Genomic DNA, 22,751 nt, shown 5'->3' on the forward strand with positions numbered 1-22,751 from the left:
GGAAGTAAGAAGAATACAGCCCGGGGACCGAACACCTGTACCGCAGTGTACCGGAGCTCCGGGGGCTCGTTGGCAGGTAAGATAAAGTGCGTTTTATTTTATTTTGCAGCCCGGACGGGATAACATGAGAAAAGTGAGCACCGGAGTACTAGATCGCCGCTGTCAAAGCTGACAGCGGCGTCTATTGGGATCTATGAATGCTCCCAGGTGGGCGATATATCGGGATATATCGTGATGTATCGTCACCTAGACGGTATCGCGATATATCGGGATATATCGAATCGCCACACTGGTATCGCGATTCGAATCGAATCGCCAAATTCTTGGCGATTCACACCCCTACTGTTAACCACATAAAGAAATATTATGTGGTATAGAGAAGTGTAAAAACTGATCACATTCGAGAGTATAAGCAACAAAGTCCTAGTCATTAATTTTGTCGACATTACCGTATTTATCGGGGTATACCACGCACCGGCCTATAACACGCACCCTGCTGCAGGCCTCCGGCGTGCGTCCCCTGCGTCGTTGCTATACACGGCGCGGCACACTGACGTCATGCGCCGTGCCATGCAGCGCATAGCAACGACGCAGGGGACGCACACCAGAGGCCTGCAGCAGCGCGGACCCGACCCCGGCAACAGGTAATTATGCCACCGGGGATGGGGGGAGGCAACTCTCCCCCTGACTATGGGCGCCGGCAATGGGGCGTCGGCACCGATAGTCAGGGGGACAGAACGGGCAGCGGCGCCGATAGCCAGGAGGAGAGAAGGGCCGGCAGCAGGGCTCTAGACCCCAGGAAAGGCAGGGGGAGAGAAGCGGGCAGCGACGGCCTCTCTCCCCCTGCCTTTCCTGGGGGTGTATCGGCGTATAACATGCACATAGACTTTAGGCTAAAAATTTTAGCCTAAAAAGTGCGTGTAATACGCCGATAAATACGGTACTTAAAGTAAATACTTTATGTCATACCAAAGTTTTATAGTTTAAACACGAATAAGGGTCCTTTTAGATGAGCAGATGGCTGTCTGATATGAGCACCAACCATATTAGTGCATTAAAAGAGCCTTTTATATCACTCAATTAGCGAGTGGGTAATGCCAAACAAACAATACAGTGATCATTCATGAAGCTCTTCAATTCCGCATTGTAACAATGATTTTTAGGGCCACACTAACCCAGTGTTTGCCGTTTTGTCAGCGGATATGTAAGAGTATTCTTATAAAGCAGATATTCACCTTGTTCAGCCAATAGGGCTCCCATAACCTCAATGGGTGCAATCTGAAAACCCACTGTCATTTTTTGCGTCGACACTGCCATACTATAGCAAAAATATTAATGGGGTACTCCAGTCCTAAGACATCTTATCCCCTATCCAAAGGATAGGGGATAAGATGTCTGACTGCGGGGGTCCCGCCGCTGGGGACCCCCGCAATCTTTCGTTCAGCACCCACCTCTTTGAGCTGCACGTCGTGTTGCCAGCTCACAAACTGCTGGGTGCAGACCATGGGCCGGAGTATCGTGACGTCACTACTCCGCCCCCGTGTGACATCACGCCCCACCCCTGCTATGCAAGTCTATGGGAGGGGGCATGGCGGCCCCGTGGTCAACACCCAGCAGTTCTATTTAGATGTAAGTAAATTTTAAGCAACTTACCACAGCATATTACAAATAGCCTTTTATAGTACATTAAAAAGGGATCATTCTTTTTTGACAGGTCTGTTTTAACAACACCCTGTAGTCAGTTTATTCAAACATTTCCAGGAAGAATAACATGAATAACACAGCACATCGAGGCCATATTACATGGGGCAATTATTGGCCAAATAGATCAATATTGTCCTGTGTAATTGGCCCAGTAAACTCTCATTTGCCAGCTAATGGCATCTTCTAAGCAGGTTTAAAAAGCATTGTTCATCAGCAATTCCCCCCTTTTAATAGATGATATTAAAGGGGTTAATATTAACCCTTCCAGTACTTAGCTGCTGTATGCTCCACAGGAAGTTTTTTCATTTTTTCTGTCTGACCACAGTGCTCTCTGCGGACACCTCTGTCTGTTTCAGGAACTGTCAAGAGCAGGAGCAAATCCCCATAGCAAACCTCTCCTGCTCTTGACAGTTCCTGAGACAGACAGATGTGTCAGCAGAGAGCACTGTGGCCAGACAGAAAAGAAATGTGGAGCATACAGCAGCTGAGAAGTACTGGAAGGATTACGATTTTTATATAGATGTAATTTTCAAATCTGTTTAACCTTCTGGCACCAGATGATTAAAATTTTTTTTCTCCGAAGTACCCCTTTAAGCCAACAATGATGGATGTAAAGGGCTGCACAAATGATCTAACAATTCTAGTAGCCTCATGCAGAGCAACTCATGCCATAATTGAGCCATGTAGCTAGTGCTGGTCTACTCTAGTGCTCACATAAGGCACAGGTCTGTCCATGTAATACTACCCTTAGAAAGAATGTTCCAACATTGTATGGGCAATATCATTTTTACTAGAGGAAAGTTAGGAGAAATGACAGAACCTCTTTACTGAGCCACACAGAAAAGCAGACAGGTCCTCTTTAGGGCAAAAAAACATTGCTGGCAAAGCAATGCAATACAATACAGAGAGTGCTTTTTATGTTTATATACTTTGAATGCAACTGTATTTTTACAGTAGCCATTAAAATAAAACCTGTATGGTGATCTTTACATTTTGCACCTATATTTAAAGCCCCGTTTTAAATGTCAGCCATCGGAATACACATTGAGCTACAAGCCCTAAAATCTGGTGATTATTTAAAACATTATGAATACTAATAAAAACTTTACAGCAATGGTGATAAATTATGTTGTTACTAGGTTTATGTATTGCTTCTTAAAAGAGCTGATACTTTTTACAAATTGACCTCTGTTAATATTGTATACAACACCGTATACACTGATCTCAAGCCCAACCATTTTTAGGTAAAATTACAAACATTCTGTTTCTTCAGTTATTTAAATATTTCAAATCATAACATAATTTGCTTTTGAAAGCCCATTATGCATATGGATTTATTTACTTCAGCAAAGAATACAGTATATTGAATACCATCAGTAGGGGGAGGATATATTCATAAGGAGGGTGCTGTCTTATTTCAATTACCAACCAGGAAAACAAGCACTACACCAATACAGGATGGTGTTTATATTAAAAAGGAAAGGGTTTCTTATTACATACCAATCCAAATGACTAAAAATGAAAGTAAAAGTAAACACATATCCCATGCATATTTATGACTCACTGAACATTCATTTTACAATAATTTATGAAGAGCACTCACCCTTAAAAACGAGTCTAGAGCTCCATTCTCCATGTATTCTATTACAATCATTACAGGTTTTCCTAAAACATAAAACATTCAATGTTTGTGAGACCTTTTTTTAAACCAGAACCAGCTTCCATTTTGATAAGAAACATCTTGCTCTATTTGAAAGTTTCCACCTGGTAAGTGGCCACAATGGTAATAAGATAGGCAGTTTTATGTATCTGTCTATAGCATGAATGTAATTTGTACACATGAATAGTAAGTATCAAGATGTCAGCTTGTACTTGAGATGGCAGGAAAAGGACACTTTACTTTCCAGTGAATTACCATGCTGTTTATATGTCTAACATAAATCCACGAGAAACCCTATCTCCATTTTACTAATTTCCCTTCACAATAATTTAGACACAATAAATATTTACTGCATGGCTGAGATCCTTTTACTAATGCATTGCAAAACCCCAAGCCACAGTAGTGAGTTCTACTTACCACGCGTCACTACTCCTTCCAAATGAACAACATTCGGATGGTCAAACTGGCCCATAATACTCGCTTCACAAAGAAAATCCCTCCTTTGTTTTTCTGTGTAGCCAACTTTAAGAGTTTTAATGGCAACTGCTACATCTCTTTTTCCTGGAAGCTTCAGACGACCACTACAGACCTCTCCAAACTCTCCTAGAAGATGAATAAATGTTGAAAGTTTCTATTTCTCTATGATATAATATTTATTTAATACTTTGTGAACAGTCACTATGAAGGTAAAATGTCTACATAAATTATCTTTAAAGGGGTACTCCACCCCTAGACATCTTATCCCCTATCCAAAGGATAGGGGATAAGATGTCTGATGGTGGGGGTCCCGCCACTGGGGACCCCTGCAATATAGCATGCGGCACCCACCAGTTTCTGCTCCAGAAGCGCTGGAGGGTCTGGGTTCCGACCACCGGAACGGAAGTTTGTGACGTCATGACTCCGCCCCCATGTGATGTCACGCCCCGTCCCCTCAATACAAGTCTATAGACTTGCATTGAGGGGACGGGGCGTGACGTCACACGGGTACGGAGTTGTGACATCACAAACTTCCGTTGGATATGGGATAAGATGTCTAGGGGTGGAGTATCCCTTTAAGCCTTTCACATAATTATGTAAAGACACAACCAGATATCAATATATAGGAATAAGGTTTCACAATAATCCTAAAGGAAAAACATATTTCAAACCCAAGAGAATTTTTTATACAACATGTTTCCCTGTGGGCTAAGATTGGCCTACCACTGCACCCGAGGATCATCTTGTGGGCCCAGTATCTGAAACAATAATGGGCCCCTAATGTCAAGCAGAACATTTCTCCATTCGGGGCTGGCTTTGAAGACAAATGCCTGCCACTAGGATCTATACTTTAAAAGAGTTGAGTCAAAATAAACTACTGGACTCTTTTGTTAATATGCAATAACATCAACATTTGTGGTGTAATTCTGTAGAAAGGGACGTTTAGACATTTACCATGTTAGTCCTAAGGAGCCCCAGTCACTAATTCCCTGCACTCACAGAACACAGGCTGCCTGCTTTCTGTTGCTGGATGCAAAGTGAGGTTGAAAAAAGCATTCCCCCACTGTTACCTTTTATAAAAATTGCTGCTGCACTTGCTGGGGTTAATTCTGAGAATATTGTACAAACAAACTACATTAATTCATTACCCTATAGTCGGTAAATGTGTCTAAATCATCACAATTTTTGAAATTTCAGAAATGAAGAAGGAGGAGAGCTAAATGAAAGGACTCTTACATAGATCCACCTCGCTGTTGTCAATCTAACCCTCAGCATCTCATGAGAAGGTTGCTTTTCAGGGGTTATTCAGCTGATAAAAAATGTATCCCCTATCTCCAGAACAGGGCTCGACTCTGAATGCTCTGGCCCCCACCTTCTGAGACGTACTTGTTTTAGCAGTGATGGCCCACTCAGACAATCACCAGCTGCAATAGTGTTTTGCATCAGTGGGTGATTGGCTGAGTGGGCCATAATTGTCGAAATTAGTATATTTCAGAAGTTGAGGGCCGGAGGGTTCATCAGGGGAAAGTCAGGTCCTGTCCTGTGAATAGGGGATATGTTTTTAAAGGGGTACTCCCGTGGAAAACTTTTTTTTTTTTTACATCAACTGGTGCCAAAAAGTTAAGCAGATTTGTAAATTACTTCTATTAAAAAATCTTAATCCTTCCAGTACCTTTTAGGGGCTGTATACTACAGAGGAAATGTTTTTCTTTTTGGATTCCTCTTATGTCATGACCACGGTGCTCTCTGCTGACCTCTGCTGTCCATTTAAGGAACGGTCCAGAGCAGGACAGAAATCCCCATAGCAAACCTATGCTGCTCTGGACAGTTCCTAAAATGGACAGCAGAGGTCAGCAGAGAGCACCATAGTCGTGACATGAGAGAAATCCAAAAATAAAAACATTTCCTCTGTAGTATACAGCCCCTATAAATTACTGGAAGGATTAAGATTTTTTTTAATAGAAGTAATTTACAAATTTGTTTAACTTTCTGGCACCTGTTGATAAAAAAAAATAAAAAATAACAGTTTTCCTCGGTAGTACCCCTTTAATGGCTGGATAACCCCTTTAAGGTGACTTCAAGGTGGAGCTTCTCCATTAAGCACTGTGTTTGTATATCTTTGCACATTGCTCTATTATACTGTCGTCTTACTAACTTATTTCATTCTAAAGGGCATTCTATGCTTATTGAAAGTAAATAAAAATGTATTAAGCAAATGGTTTTTCTTTATGGCAGCTAAGCTATAAACATGCGCCATCAAATTCCAAAAAAAAACATGATTTATTGGCAAGCCTTTACTGCTCATAAATTTTTAGTAAGGAATAAAATAAAAATGCATTTGATTTCTAGGTATCAGTAAAACAATGTTAGTGAAATCTGTGCGTGTTGTTTGAGGTTTACCTCATGGAGCCATCACAATGAAGCTGTTTGTATCAAGCCCCAGGTTTGCATTGACAGACAATAAACAAAGGACATTTCAGTGCAGTCACTAAATCTCAGAAGGCTTTTTGTTGTGAAAGTCTCTTATCAGAGATTTCAGAAAATGACATACACGCTGTATAATTTAGAGCCTCCTATCCCGCCAGAATTAACACTGCATCCTGTCAGTCGATCAGGAACTGATATTTAATATCTTTGTCCCAAAGACAACCTGCTTTTGTTTAGTTTTTTTGTAATCTTGCACAATTCTACATAAAATTAGGAAATCAGCTTAGCCCTTTTCACCTGTCGTACTTAAGTAAGCCAACGTGTTTATGGGATAACTTACTTAGTCCTGTCTAATTGTGGGTTAGATGGCGGTGCGGGGAGAGAATTTTTACTTTCATCATTTATCACTTGTGTTTCCCGAGGCGACAGCTGTGTTTGTCAGTCAAAAACTACAGATTAAGTGGAGATAATGTAGGGCATTAATATTAATGCCTAGATCCCTTGTAATATTTGTACATTGAGCCTACTTTGTACAACTAAAAGACTACCAAGTGATTTGGAGCCAAATGTAACCAACAACAAACGGATATTTGGGACTGATATAAATGTTGCTTTTCATTCATAGTTATTAGTGCATGTAAAAATAAAAATATGGGTAAACACATGACATTGGGTAAACACATGACATTGTTTTATTGTATCCTGTAATATACCATTTTCTCACTTGTTTCTAGGTAATCATTATTCTGCATGCAGAAAAATTTACAGTCTTAGGTTATGATCACATATAGTGCTTGGTCAGTGGTCAGTATACGCCAAAACCAGGAGTGGGTTTAAAACACAGAAAAGGTGCAAATCTTTTCATTATAGTTTGTCTCTGTTTCGGTTCCACTCCTGGTTTTGTCTATAAAAAAAAAAAAAAAAACAATTGACCAAATACTAACAAATAAACCAAACCTTATATTTACAGTCATGGCTGTGTATGTTGGCATCCCTGAAATTTTTCAAGAAAATTAAGTATTTCTCACAGAAAAGGAATGCATTAACACATGTTTTGCTATCCACGTGTTTATTTCCTTTGTGTGTATAGGAACTAAACCAAAAAAGGGAGGAAAAAAAAGCAAATTGGACATAATGTCACACCAAACTCCAAAAATGGTCTGGCCAAAATTATTGGCACCCTTTCAATATTGTGGATAAATAAGATTGTTTCAAGCATGTGATGCTCCTTTCAACTAACCTGGGGCAAGTAACAGGTGTGGGCAATATAGAAAATCACACCTGAAAGTAAATAAAAAGGAGAGAAGTTCACTTAGTCTTTGCATTGTGTGTCTGTGTGCGCCACACTAAGCATGGACAACACAAAGAGGAGAAGAGAACTGTCTGAGGAATTGAGAACCAATATTGTGGAAAAATATCAACAATCTCAAGGTTACAAGTCCATCTCCAGAGATCTAGATTTGCCTTTGTCCACAGTGCGCAACATTATGAAGAGGTTTGCAACTCATAGCACTGTAGCTCATCTCCCTGGGCATGGACAGAAGAGAAAAATTGATGAAAGGTGTCAATTCAGGATAGTCCAGATGATGGATAAGCAGCCCCAAACAAGTTCCAAATATATTTAAGCTGTCCTGCAGGCTCAGGGAGCATCAGTGTCAGCGCAAACTATCCATCCACATTTAAATGAAATTAAACACTATGGCAGGAGACCCAGGAGGACCCCACTGCTGACACAGAGACATAAAAAAGCAAGAGTACATTTTGCCAAAATGAACTTGAGTAAGCCCAAATCCTTCTGGGAAAATGTCTTGTGGACAGATGAGACCAAGATAGAGCATTTTTGTAAAGCACGTTATTCAACTCTTTACCCAAAACGGAATGAGGCCTACAAAGAAAAGAACAGTGAAATATGGTGGAGGTTCAATAGTTTTTTTTTTGTTTTTTTCTTCCTCTGGCACTGGGTTCCATGAATGTGTGCAAGGCATCATGAAATCTGAGGATTACCAACGGATTTTGGGTCGCACTGTACAGCCCAGTGTCAGAAAGCTGGGTTTGCGTCCGAGATCTTGGGATTTCCAGCAGGACAATGACCCCAAACATACGTAAAAAAGCACCCAGAAATGGATGGCAACAAAGCGCTGGAGAATTCTGAAGTGGCCAGCAATGAGTCCAGATCTAAATCCCATTGAACACCTGTGGAGAGATCTTAAAATTGCTGTTGGGAAAAGGCGCCCTTCCAATAAGAGAGACCTGGAGCAGTTTACAATGGAAAAGGGGTCCAACATTCCAGCTGAGAGGTGCAAGAAGCTTATTGATGGTTATAGGAAGTGACGGGTTTCAGTTATTTTTCCAAAGGGTGTGCAACCAAATATTAACCCCTTAACGACGCATGACGTATATTTACGTCCTGCGCCGACTCCCGCGATATGAAGCGGGATCGCGCTGCGATCCCGCATGATATCGCGTCGGTCCCGGCGCTCATCAACGGCCGGGACCCGCAGCTAATACCCCACATCGCCCATCGCAGCGATGTGCGGTATTAACCCTATAACACTGCAAAAAAAAAGTTTAAAAAGTGTTAATAAAGGTCATTTAACCCCTTCCCTAATAAAAGTTTGAATCACCCCCCTTTTCCCATAAAAAAAAAAAACAGTGTAAAAAAAAATAAAAATAAACATATGTGGTATCGCCGCGTGCGTAAATGTCCGAACTATAAAAATATATCATTAATTAAACCGCACGGTCAATGGCGTATGTGCAAAAAAATTCCAAAGTAAAAAAAAGCACATTTTTGGTCACTTTTTATACCGTTAAAAAATGAATAAAAAGTGATCAAAAAGTCCGATCAAAACAAAAATCATACCGATAAAAACTTCAGATCACGGCGCAAAAAATGAGCCCTCATACCGCCCTGTACCTGGAAAAATAAAAAAGTTATAGGGGTCAGAATATGACATTTTTAAACGTATAAATTTTCCTGCATGTAGTTATGATTTTTTCCAGAAGTACGACAATATCCAACCTATATAAGTAGGGTATCATTTTAACCGTATGGACCTACAGAATAATGATAAGGTCTAATTTTTACCGAAATATGCACTGCATAGAAACGGAAGCCCCCAAAATTTACAAAATGGGTTTTTTTCTTCGATTTTGTCGCACAATGATTTTTTTTTCCATTTCGCCGTGCATTTTTGGGTAAAATGACTAATGTCACTGCAAAGTAGAATTGGCAACGCAAAAAATAAGCCATAATATGGATTTTTAGGTGGAACATTGAAAGGGTTATGATTTTTAAAAGGTAAGGAGGAAAAAAGGAAAGTGCAAAAACTGAAAAACCCTGAGTCCTTAAAGGGGTATTCCGCCCCTAGACATCTTATCCCCTATCCAAAGGATAGGGGATAAGATGTCAGATCGCCGCGGTCCCACTGCTGGGGACCCCTGGACGTAATGATGGGCGGTACAGGGGCCGGAGCATCGTTAAGTCACGGCTCTGCCCCTCGTGATGTCACGGCCCGCCCCTTTCAATACAAGTCTATGGGAGGGGGCGTGGCGGTCGTCATGCCCCCTCCCATAGACTTGCATTAAGGGGATGGGCCGTGATGTCACGAGGGGCGGCGCCATGACGTCACGCTGCTCCGTCCCCCGTATCGCCCGTCATTACGCACAGAGCGAACTCCCGGGGGTCCCCAGCAGCAGGACCGCGGCGATCTGACATCTTATCCTCTATCCTTTGGATAGGGGATAAGATGTATAGGGGCGTAATACCCCTTTAAGGGGTTAAGTTAAGGGTGCCAATAATTTTGTCCAGCCCATTTTTGGAGTTTGGTGTGACATTATGTCCAATTTGCTTTTTTTCCTCCCTTTTTTGGTTTAGTTCCGATACACACAAAGGGAATAAACATGTGTCTAGCAAAACATGTGTTACTGCAATCCTTTTCTGTGAGAAATACTTCATATTCTTGAAACGTTTCAGGGGTGCTAACATTTATGGCCATGACTGTATACAGACAAGCTAGAAAATGCCACTTCTGTAAGTGTAAGAGGTTAGACTCACACCTCTTCTTTATAAAGGGAATCTGTGGATATTCTGAGATCAGCCTATGATATTATATAGGACTCATGATCAGCCTATGATATTCTATAGGACTCATGCATCCAAATCACAAATGACCAGAAATGACCTTTTTTTTATACATTTTCCATGCCACTATCTACATTAAATAAAATAAATAGCAGTTTTTGCACTAGCCACTCACTAATCGTCTTACACTTCCTACTTTGTGCTATGTACTCTGGCAGCATCAGCAGTCATCTCATTATTATAAGAGGGCAGATTACACTATTACAAAGATTGAGGCATATAGCACATGATTAAGCCACTGACAGAGAGCAATGGAAACAGCTGAGCTCCTCATCTTACTTTTCCTCCCTGCAGTGTGACTACACTACATATCAAATAGTGTACCCACAGCACTATCTTAAAGACAAAAAAAAATAGATATAAAATAAAAAAAATAAAAAATTATTACAAAAATAACAATAAAAATATAAATATATACTGTATATTTAAAATAAGTGAAAAAAGGCTAGGTTAAAAAAAAAAAAAAATAATAATAATAATAATTACCATACCCTATGAAAGGTGAAAGGATTGCTCTCTCTACCGCTACTACATAACAGACCTTTTCACAAGAACGACATTCAGTTTTCTCTGACAAACCCATTATAATTTTAGAGACACAACAAAAATCATGAGGTTTAGTATAGAAGTTCTACATATTTTCCAGTTGTATCATGTCTAAGATTTCATTCAATGGTGTCTTACCTGAACCAATCACACGCTCGATTTTTATGCATGATGCATCTAACTCCTTGGCAAATTGATGGACAGCTCTATTCGGATCTTCATATGTTTCGGGGTCAATGTAGGTTTTGGTGCCTGGAAATTTAACTGTAATGATGTCAGAAAGTACAACAGTGATGGAAAAATGCACACACTGTTCATATAGCTAGAACTGTCACTTAAAGGGGTACTCTGCTGCTCAGTGTTTTGAACAAACTGTTCCAAACGCTGGTGCCGGGAGCCCTTGACATCATTGCCCCACCCCCTCAATGCAAGTCTATGGGAGGGGGCATGACATTATGAGGGGCGGGGCTATGACATCATGAGCTCCCGGCGCCAGCTCCAGCGTTCGGAACAGTTTGTTCCAAACGTCATTCAGTTGAGTACCCCTTTAACCGAGTGTCATTAGGCAGAAAGCTGGCATGAGTAGCAATTTATATACAGTGGGGGGAAAAAAGTATTTAGTCAGCCATTGTGCAAGTTTTCCGACTTAAAAAGATGAGAGAGGCCTGTAAGGTACACTTTAATTATGAGAGACAGAATGGGGAGAAAGAATACAGGAAATCACATTGTAGGATTTCTAATGAATTAATTGCTAAATTCCTCGGTGAAAAAAGTATTTGGTCACCTACAAAAAAGCAAGATTTCTGGCTCTCACAGACCTATAAGTTCTTCTTTAAGAGTCTACTCATACCTCAACTATGAGAGACATAATGAGAAAAAAAAATCCATAAAATCACACTGTCTGATTTGTAAAGAATTTATTTGCAATATATGGTGAAAAATAAGTATTTGGTCAATAACAAAAGTTCATCTCAGTACTTTGTTATATACTCTTTGTTGGCAATCACAGAGGTCAAACGTTTTCTGTAAGTCATCACAAGGTTTTCACACACAGATGCTGGTTTTTGGGTCCATTCCCCCATTCAGATCTCCTCTAGAGCAGTGATGTTTTGGGGCTGTCGCTGGGCAACACAGACTTAACTCCCTCCAAAGGTTTTATATGGGGTTGAGATCTAGAGACTGGCTAGGCCACTACAGGACCTTGAAATGCTTCTTACGAAGCCACTCCTTCATTGCTCGGGCCGTGTGTTTGGGATCATTGTCGTGCTGAAAGACCCAGCCACATTTCATCTTCAATGCCCTTGCTGGTGGAAGGAGGTTTTCATTCAAAATTTCACGGTACATGGCCCTATTCATTCTTTCCTTTACACAGATCAGTCGACCTGGTCCCTTTGCTGAAAAACAGCCCCAAAGCATGATATTTCCACCCCCATACTTCAGAGTTGGTATGGTGTTCTTTGGATGCCCTCAGCATTCTTTCTCCTCCAAACAGGACGGGTTGAGTTTTTACCAAAAAGTTCTACTTTGGTTTCATCTGACCATATAACATTCTCCCAATTCTCATCTGAATCATCCAAATTCTCCCTAGAAAACTTCAGATGGGCCCGGACATGTACTGGCTTAAGCAGGGGACACGTCTGGCTCTGCAGGATTTGAGTCCCTGACGATGTAGTGTTACTAATGGTAGCCTTTGTTACTTTGTCCCAGCTCTCTGCAGGTCATTCACTAGGTCCCCCCGTGTGGTTCTGGGATTTTTGCTCATATTCTTTTGATAATTTTGACACCACAGGGTGAGATCTTGCGTGGAGCCCCAGAACGATGGAGATTATCAATGGTCTTGTATGACTTCCATTTTCTAATAATTGCTCCCAAAGTTAATTCCTTCACACCAAGCTGCTTGCCTATTGCAGATTCAGTCTTCCCAGCCTGGTGCAGGTCTACAATTTTGTTTCTGGTGTCTTTCGACAGCTCTTTGGTCTTGGCCATAGTGGACTTTGGAGTCTGACTATTTGAGGTTGTGGATAGGTGTCTTTTTTTTTTTTTTTACTAACAAATTCAAACGGGTGTCATTAATACAGGTAATGAGTGGAGGACAGAGGAGACTCTTAAATAAGAAGTTACAGGTCTGTGAGAGCCTGGAATCTTGCTTGTTTGTAGGTGACCAAATACTTATTTTACTGAGGAATTTAGCAATGAATTCATTAGAAATCCTATGTGATTTCCTGTATTCCCCCCCATTCTATCTCTCATAGTTGAGGTATACCTATGATGAAAGTTACAAGCCTCTCTCATGTTTAAGTGGGAGAACTTACACAATTGAGGGCTGACTAATTTCTTTTTTCCCCACTGTACACAAGCATATCAAACAAGATCCCCAAGGACAAATGTTGGGCCTCATAAAGAATTCTATTTTTTGTTGGGTAATCCAGGCTGCGCCAAAGTAATTCTGTACCAACTCCAAGATTACTTAAAGGAAGAAAATTTAGACAACATGGAAACATAGATGTGTTGGAAGATAGGAACCATTTGGCCCATCTAGTCTGCCCAATAATCTGAATATTATCAATAGTCCATGGCCTGTCTTATATGTTTATCCCATGCATGTCCTTCACTGTATTTGCAGCGACCACTTCTGCAGGAAGTGCATCCACTACTCTCTCAGTAAAATAATACTTCCTGATATTACTTTTGAACCTTTGCTCCTCTAATTTAAAACTATGTCCTCTTATGGTAGTTTTTCTTCTTTTAAATATGCTCTCCTTCCTTACCATGTTGATTCCCTTTATGTATTTAAAAGTTTCTATCATGTAATCTGTCATTTGCATTGCAATAGCTACTGGAGAGATATGGGTTCACCTATAGCATAATCATTTACCAGAACAGCATTTATTACAAAATCCTAGATACTAACATCTATCATGTCACATGTGTAAGGTAAGAACCATATCTTGTGGACAGTTTTGATGCAAGAGGTCCTACAGGTGAGGATCATTGTGCAGGCTTCCACTTACTTATATAAAAGAACAACGCTATTTAAATAGTCCCCCCCCCCCAGCTAAATCATTTATGATATCCTGTGAATGTGCCATACATATCCATACATAAAAGATGTGGGTCCCACATATGGCTCCCATCCAATTGAGAGAGATTGGGTGTCTCCTGGTCTCAATACCATTAGGTACATATATGTACGTTACCTACATATACATTAATGCCTCTGGTAGGAAAGCCACCTAAAAAGGAGGGGTGCAAGAATATAAAGTTTATCTAAAAGGATGCACTGTATTAAATACCCTTTACAGAGTTGTGTTCCAGTAGGATTTGCTAACACAACACAGTGCAATTAAATGGAAGAAAAACCCAGTGATTTATTTTAATTTTATTATTCAATCTTGTTGAATCAAAACATTTCCATGGTGCATGCAATGGTGAGGAAAATTTATATACAACAAAGATTACTGAATAAATTAATGTTTCCTAGAGAGAATTCTATTCCTGACTTCTCATTTGAATGAATCAAGATATTCTGACAATGTTGAGCAGCACTTTGAATAGGAGGGGTATGCAATTATTTTATCTTTTAGCTTTCATTTGCATAATGCAATCGGTTATACTGTTATTTATTTTAATGTTATCACTGCAGACTTCTTATCTGTTAGTATGTATGAAAAAAACATGAATGGCCAAGAGAGGGCATAGGAAACAATAGGTTAACCTCCTACACAGTGATTTCAGGCAGGCAGATGGAGAATGAGCCATACTCTCGTTTTCTATGATAAGCGGCCTGGATTCCAAGTAACCTCGTGCATCTCAAATGGGCCTCTGATGGTTCTTTATTCAAGCTGTCATAAAACATTTTGACAGGAGAAAGCTACTTTGGCATACCAACATGAAATAGTGTTGGCTGGGATCTCAAGGCATTGTTGGTTGGAAACCATAGAAGGAAATAAAAATGTAAATTGAAATTGCTTCCGTAAACACAGCTATTGTTTTTTAAAGAGCTTGATTCAATGAAAGATTGAAGTGCACAGAAAATTAAAGTACAGTACAGTAGAGCGTTCACTAACCCAAGGTAATGCTTTTTTTTCCCCCCATGAGGAACAAATCAATAAGGAAAAAGCATTCACACTCCTGGAAATTTGCTTTATACAAAAGAACAATAAAACACGACCAACTGTAAATAGCTGGTGACCACTGTGTTTTGTTGCTGCTGATGCAGTCAGATTAAATTAATCACGAGCCTTGCCTTCAATGCATGCTGACAAAGTGGTTCAGCAAAAAATAAAAAAAATAAAGCAGCCCTTTCCAAGAATATTTTGCTCAGAGCTGGGCTTCTAGTAAATGTGAAAGCATAGCATGTTATAAAGAAATGATATTATATAAACACGAGCTGAGTTATATAAGTGCATTCAAGCTCTATCAAATTAAAGACAGCACAAGCCAACATTGTAGATGCAATCTGAGAACAATAATGTTATCCTAAACTGTCCATACACATTAGATTTCTGTTGGCAGACATAATGTCTCTAAGAGCTGTCGTGGAAGTCTGCAATCTATGCTGTCAGGAGAGTCAGGGATTGGACAAAAAGGATATTTAAATGTCCATCCTAGTTCCCTAGAGTAGAGCATGGCAGATGCTTATCGCTTTCCTTTTTTGAAGTAATATGCAGGCGAGCTGAACATACAATTGAAAGGGGTTGTGGAAAAGAGGGCAATAGGACTCCATAGACAATAGGACTTCATAGACTGAGGAGGCCTTCCATCTGAGATGCTGCTTTACGAGTCATCCACTATTTACATGGTTGACCGCTGTCAAGAAATGTAAGACCAGAAGAAGCTTCAAACAGCTATACCACTGATCATCAAGGGTTCCAGAAGCCTGACCCAAGGAGATCAGTAGAAAAAGTGGTTGTCACAATGAAACAGTTACTATAAAGGTGGCAATGTGACCGAGCTATATAATGTGCATGGCCAGCATTACAAAAGATAAGTTTAATGATGCACTGTGATGTAAGTTTAGTTACATAGTAATGTATGCGATAAGTTATTTCCACTGTTTACATTTTTTAAGAATTAAAAAAAAAATATATGTAGTAATAGTGCTCTTCCCACCATTAAAAATGAGCATGGCATTGGTAGCCTACTGTATCAGCAGTTTCTAATTTCTGTCATAAATATAAAATGAATTGTGTTCATCTAATTTCCATGTCCTCATTTTGTCTTAGAAGATTGATGCTCACTTCTATTGTCTGTGCTCTTATTTATAATTGCTTCAACTTGCCGGGATCTTTCTCAATTGTGAGTCAAACAGCAAACCACGTTGGAACGGAAATAATGAACTAGGCCAAAGTCAAGCAATTCAGCTGTATGTCAATAGTTACTATTTGCATAGTCTGCAAATCTACAATTTACACGCTGCAGGTTGTGATGAGTTTATTTTCCTGACATTTAGGACATTTATAAAATCATGCCACAACTGAAATGGACAAAAGAATTCTGCAATACATTTAACAAGGCTTGCATACACAGCTCCACATTCACCCTGTGCGCTCAATGATTGACAAGAGGATGTGAAAAATCCCAAATGGCAAAGATCAACTTGCCCATTGACCTTTAAATTACTGAATTGCAGGGGGAAGCGGGGGTCTCCAAAACGGTACAAAAGTAACAATCACGGAGGTGTGAATGATGTCACTGCTTGACATTCAGGTTCACCTGTGATTCTTGGAGTTACATTGACAAGTCCTATATATATATATATATATATATATATATATATATATACACACACACACACACACACACACACACACACACACACACACCTTCACACATACAAATAAAACAGTCATTTTTATTTTAGTGAGTAAAGAAAAGATTTCCAAAATATAGAAAGGAAACACTTACAATGAAAGTATAGCTCTTCATCTCCTTCTTGGTCAGCTTTGCTATAGCCACAATGCCTGTGAAATATACAATTAAAAAAATACAAAAATAATTTTATATACATTTTCTTAAAACTACAATATATAATCCTGAAACCCATGTAAACACTGAAGAGACTACCGCAGTCTCATGAGCACTGTGGCTTTTTAATGTAGCTGATCAGTGTGGGTACCAGGAGTCAGACTCCCTAATGTTGGTTGGCATGCCCGTTCCAAGAGGGGCTCTCTCAGGTTTGTAGATTTTATCTTTATAGCCTGGGATGGCACCTCATCGGAATTCAATTGTTTTGTTCAGTATTTGAATGAGACTAATAATACGAACCTCAGATTTACATCTAAAGTGGATGCAAAAAGTCTCGAATTTTTGGACGTGTTACTACGGGTGGATGATGGACAGTTAGCCACCTCTAGTTTTAGAAAACCTACAGCGTGCAACTCTCTCCTTCACTTCGCCATCTTCCATCCAGATCATGTGAAACGCGTAGTATCTTACGGACAACAATTTTTGCGTCTCCGTTACATCAACTGTTCCAATGAAGCTTTTTTGGTTAAGGCTGGCGAATTGAAGAAGAGGTTACTAGAAGGGGAATATCCAGAAGAAATTTGAAATGAAGCGTGGTCACGTGCTTTACAACAGGATAGGAACACTCTTTTACGTTATAAGAGAAAAAGGAATTCAGGTAAAGATGGGAGAAATTTGTTCTCATTTTCCTGTAAATTTAGCCCCCTTGCCAATGTCATAAAAAGTGCAATAAATAGAAGCTGATTTGTGTAAATGAATCAAAAAATAAACCTTTTATAGCCTTCAGAAAGTGCAGAAACTTAAAAAAAGACACACCCATTAGTAGTTCTTTTAAAACAAGGAAAAAGGTATGGATTGGTTAAGAAATTCAGGACCAACGGGTATTCACAGGGGTGTGGAAATTTATTAAAAAACTACTTGTCCACTGGACAAAAACAGAGCAAAATCTATTTGTCCCTCATGACGATCCACTTGTTCGGGCCAATTTTCACTTTTACACTCTCGTTTTTCCTCCTCCTAAATAACTACTATAATGATACCTTTTAATTTTTCCATAACATATGCTCCGAAACAAAACAAAAATATTGGTGAAGTGAAATTGAAATAGTAAAAGATAATTTAGCAAATTTAGGGGTTTTCTTTTCTACACCATTTACCTTGTGGTTGAGCTAATATGTTATTTTGATACTTTAGACAGGCCTGATTACAGTAATACCAGATTTCTATAGTTTCTGTCATGTTTTACTAATTAAAAAAAAACTTTACTGAATTTTTTTTTACTGCCCATTTATGACCCTTTTTATTTTTTTTGCATACAACGCTGTATGAGGGCTAATTTTTTTGCGCCATAATATTTTTTAATATTGAAGGGGTGACTTTTAAACTCTTATTAAAACAGTATTTTTTTTGTGTTAATAGCCAGCCGCGGCGATCGCTGCATTCTGGCTATTAGCGGCGGCCCCCAGCTACTGAAAACAGTTGGGGGCTGCAGAGTATGGAGCAGGCTCGAGTCCGGAGCCCACTCCATACACCCATCTGAGTGCCGCCGTGCTCGTCGGGGGCTTCTAGGTCCGGCCCTGCTTGCCCGAAGCAGGACTATGGGCCTGAAAAATCCACCTGCCCAATGCCTGGAACTGCATGTCCCGTTCGTCGGGCGATAGGAATTCCACATCCCTGAATCACAAGTGTGGCACCTGCTCTTGGTGTCTGCATTTGCTTCCTGGTAAGCCCTTTGTGGTTGGTGGTATTAGAATAGAAGTAAAGGCCCTTACTACATGTCGGACCCTGTGGGTAGTATATGTTATTTCTTGTAAGTGCGGTTGTTTTTACATAGGCATTACAAAAAGACCTATGAATGTCAGGTTCATATTTATTCTATTAGGTCTACGAAGGGTGCCCCACATTTGAAATACCATATGATGGAAAAACACAATGGTGATGTCAGTAATCTAGCCTTTCATGTGATAGAAAGGGTTAATGTGAGAGAAGGTAGAGAGAGAAAAAAAGCCCTTCTACAAGCCGAAGCGTCATGGGTTCTTAGAACTAACATGCAGGGAAACTTAGGTTTGAATGATCGGCTAGATTTTAGGGTGTTCTTGTGAATAAGCTTTTAATAACAGAATGTTGTTTTAAATCTCTATGTATGTTATTATCTTTGTAAGCCTACCTTCGCCCTACGTCATGGCACAGGTGTATTTAAGTACATGACATAGGCTGAGGGGGCAGGGTCTGATGAAGAGTGCTTTGCGCACGCACAACATCTGTCACCCATTCTGATGATTCTGTTGGCGTCCTAGTCCGGCCGCACATTGTGAGTTTTTGCAATTTATTAAATAAGAAGATTTATTATCCACTGTGTCGGTGAGTGCACTGATTGTTTCTATATACTGGATTCAGACCCATTAACTAGCTTTGCTTAACACGTATTTATTACTATGTATATGTTTGGGAAGAACAAACACAGCAATTGTGGAAATATTTTTCCTTCCCCCCCATTTACTGTGTGGTGTATGTGTATATATATATATATATATATATATATATATATATATATATATACGAACTTTATTATATATATATATATACATATATATATATATATATTTTTTTTTTAACACACAGACTTAAATGCTAGGATTTCACTGACACGCAGCCTATGAGGCTCTGCCTCTGTTCCATATATGGCAGACTACTGCCATAGTAACACAACTTCATGATCAAATTGCAGGGGACAGTGATAGGGTGACGGTTTGAGCCCTCTCCCTCTGATTATTTACATGCCACAGAAGATGGATGGCAGGGTTAAGTGGCTGGGATCAAATAGATCTTTGATCCCAGCCCTTGCAGCAGGCAAGCCGTAACCGATATTCGATGCTGAGGATGGCATCAATGTGCCGTTAATGTATGGAATATTTAACTCATGTTGATGATGTCTTTCGTTTTATTATGTACAAATACGTAATGGGGCATTAACCCTTTAAGGACCACGGGTTTTTGCACTTTCGTTTTTTCCTCACCTTTTAAAAATCAAAACCCTTTCAATTTTGCATCTAAAAATCCATATGATGGCTTATTTTTTGCGCCACCAATTCTACTTTGTAATGACATCAGTCATTTTACCCAAAAATCTACGACTAAAGGGGAAAAAAAAACATTGTGCGACGAAATTGAAGAAAAAATACCGTTTTGCAAATTTTGGGGGCTTTCTACGCAGTAAATTATTTGGTAATTAGACCTTATATTTATTCTGTAGGTCCATACGATTAAAATGATATATACCTACTATACCTACTTATATAGGTTTGATTTTGTTGTACTTGTGGAAAAAATTATAACTACATGCAGGAAAATTTATACGTTTAAAATTGTCAATTTCTGACCCCTATAACTTTTTTATTTTACTGCGTATGGGGCGGTATGAGGACTCATTTTTTGCGCCGTGATCTTAAGTTTTTAGCGGTACCATTTTTGTATTGATCGGACTTTTTGATCGCATTTTATTCATTTTTTCATGATATAAAAAGTGAACAAAAATAAGTTATTTAGGACTTTGGAATTTTTATGTGCGTACGCCATTGACCGTGCGGTTAAATTATTGACATATGTTTATAGTTCGGACATTTACGTACACGGCGATACCACATATGTTTATTTTTATTTACATGTTTTTTTATGGGAAAAGGGGGGTAATTTGGACTTTTATTAGGGAAAGGGATAAATCACATTTATTAACTTTTTTTTTACACTTTGCTTTTTGCAGTGTTATAGCTCCCATAGGGGGCTATAACACTGCACACACTGATCACTGATCACTACAAAGCCATAGCTTTACCACCCTTTAATACAAAATTTATCAGTTTCCTTTTACATGATAATAGCGGATTGATCTCTCCTGTGAACTTTAAGAAGCATTCATAGATTAAATTTTTTGCTCATATAGTGCAGTATAGGCTATTATTAGAGAATAATGTGGAGATTGTTGTGTATGCCTTTTCCATACCTCTTTGTACTGATGTAACATTCAATGGATAGGCTTCATTTTGGTGTATCAATGGATCTGTAATGCAGCCTACATTTCCCATAAATCATTTGGATTTGTGCTGGGGTGTTAGATTATTGCATCTCATCAGGCTGCTATTGTTGGACGTTATAGTTCACAATGTGCAGTCCTGATGCGTTTTCCTTCTCTAAGTGAGTTTTTGAGAGAAATACTGCCATGAGAAGAAAGTGATTTGTCCTATGTTTCTATGACCTATAAATCATTGAGGTGTTTTATGAAGATTTGACCTCTTTAGGCTGTGTTCACACTTAAAATTTGCTCACACATTTTTTCACACATTTTACTGCATTTTAGCTGCTATTGCAGCAATTTTTCAAGACTGTGGTAAATATTACACATTTTATCATATTTTGCACAGTTGCAGTACAATCTCAATTTTTGTCCAGAGTAGGAGCAAATCTCCATAGAAAACCTATCCTGCTCTGGACAGTTACTGACATGGACAGAGGTGTCAGCAGAGAGCACTGTGGTATGACAAAGGAAATTGAAAAAGAAAATAACTTACTGTGGAGCATACAGCAGCTGATAAGTATTGGAGGGATTAAGATTTTTAATCAGAAGTAATTTACAAATCTGTTCAACTTTCTGGCACCAGTTGATTTAAAGAAAAATGTTTTCCAGCGGAGTACCCCTTTAAAGTGATGCCCGGCATTAACCCCTTGGACCAAAGTTGATCGCCATGTCTAAAATGAAAAACAAAAAATAAAGTTCCCGGCAGCTCAGTCGGGCTGTTCGGGACTGCTGCGGTGAAATCGCGGTGTCCCAAACCGCTGAGAGGATAGCGAGAGGGCCCATACTTGCCTCCTCGCCATCCGAATGTTGCTAGGTTACTCCAGCCAGACTCAGCAGGCTGGAGCAATTGAGCACAGATTACACTGATCAATGCTATGCTATGGCATAGCATTGAACAGTGTATGCAATCAGAAGATTGCCTGTAATAGTCCCCTATGGAGACTAAAAAAACGGTGTGAAAAAAAGAAAAAAGTTTCATGAATGTTATTTAACCCCTTTCCCATAAAAAAAAAATATGTAAACAAAAAAACAAACATATGTGGTATCGCTGCGTGCGTAAATGTCCGAACTATAAAAATATAACAATTAAACTGCACGGTCAATGGCGTATACATGAAAAAAATTCCAAAGTCCAAAATTGAGTATTTTTGGTAATTTTGTATACCCTAAAAAAATTTATGAAACGCGATCAAAAAGTGCCGTCAATACAAAAATGGTACCGATAAAAATTAAATACCACGGCAAAAAAAATTTGCCCTCATATAGCTTCGTATGCGGAAAAATAAAAAAGTTATAGGGGTCAGAAGATGACAATTTTAAACATACTAATTTTGTATACTCTAAAAAAATACATGAAACGCGATCAAAAAGTGCAGTCAATACAAAAATGGTACCGATAAAAACTACAGACCACGGCAAAAAAAATTGCCCTCATATAGCTTCGTATGCGGAAAAATAAAAAAGTTATATGGGTCAGAAGATGACAATTTTAAACATACTAATTTTGGTGCATGTAGTTAGTTTTATTTTATTATACTACTTAAAAAAATTATAAGTAGTATAATAAAATATAAATTAGATATCCTTGTAACCATATGGATTTACAGAATAAACATAAGAGCCCTCATTTACTATTGCAAACCCGACATGTTTTGTCGGGTTGTGCGCCAGATTCTGTTGCATTGCAACAGAAATTCTGTCTGCACAGATTTTGCGCCAGAATTGAAAAAAACCCAGACTAACTCTCCATTTTG

The 22,751-nt window shown here is 39.2% G+C and overlaps 1 protein-coding gene across 4 annotated transcripts in view; it reads right to left on the reverse strand.

Moving 5' to 3' along the window:
• EPHA7 (EPH receptor A7) overlaps positions 1 to 22,751 on the reverse strand; it is a 214,161-nt gene that overhangs the window by 17,564 nt on the left and 173,846 nt on the right. For 2 of the 4 annotated variants that reach the window (XM_056566131.1, XM_056566129.1), the window contains exons 9-12: positions 16,866 to 16,921; positions 11,097 to 11,210; positions 3,782 to 3,967; positions 3,308 to 3,369 (exon numbers count right to left, since the gene is read on the reverse strand). In XM_056566131.1, coding sequence (XP_056422106.1) covers positions 3,308 to 3,369; positions 3,782 to 3,967; positions 11,097 to 11,210; positions 16,866 to 16,921 — 418 coding nt within the window. Of the gene's footprint in view, positions 1 to 3,307; positions 3,370 to 3,781; positions 3,968 to 11,096; positions 11,223 to 16,865; positions 16,922 to 22,751 lie in introns of all 4 variants that reach the window. The other 2 variants (XM_056566130.1, XM_056566128.1) reach the window with 1 other exon arrangement.

The sequence above is a fragment of the Hyla sarda genome, chromosome 3 (assembly GCF_029499605.1).
Source record: "Hyla sarda isolate aHylSar1 chromosome 3, aHylSar1.hap1, whole genome shotgun sequence".
Taxonomy (NCBI): Eukaryota; Metazoa; Chordata; class Amphibia; order Anura; family Hylidae; genus Hyla; species Hyla sarda.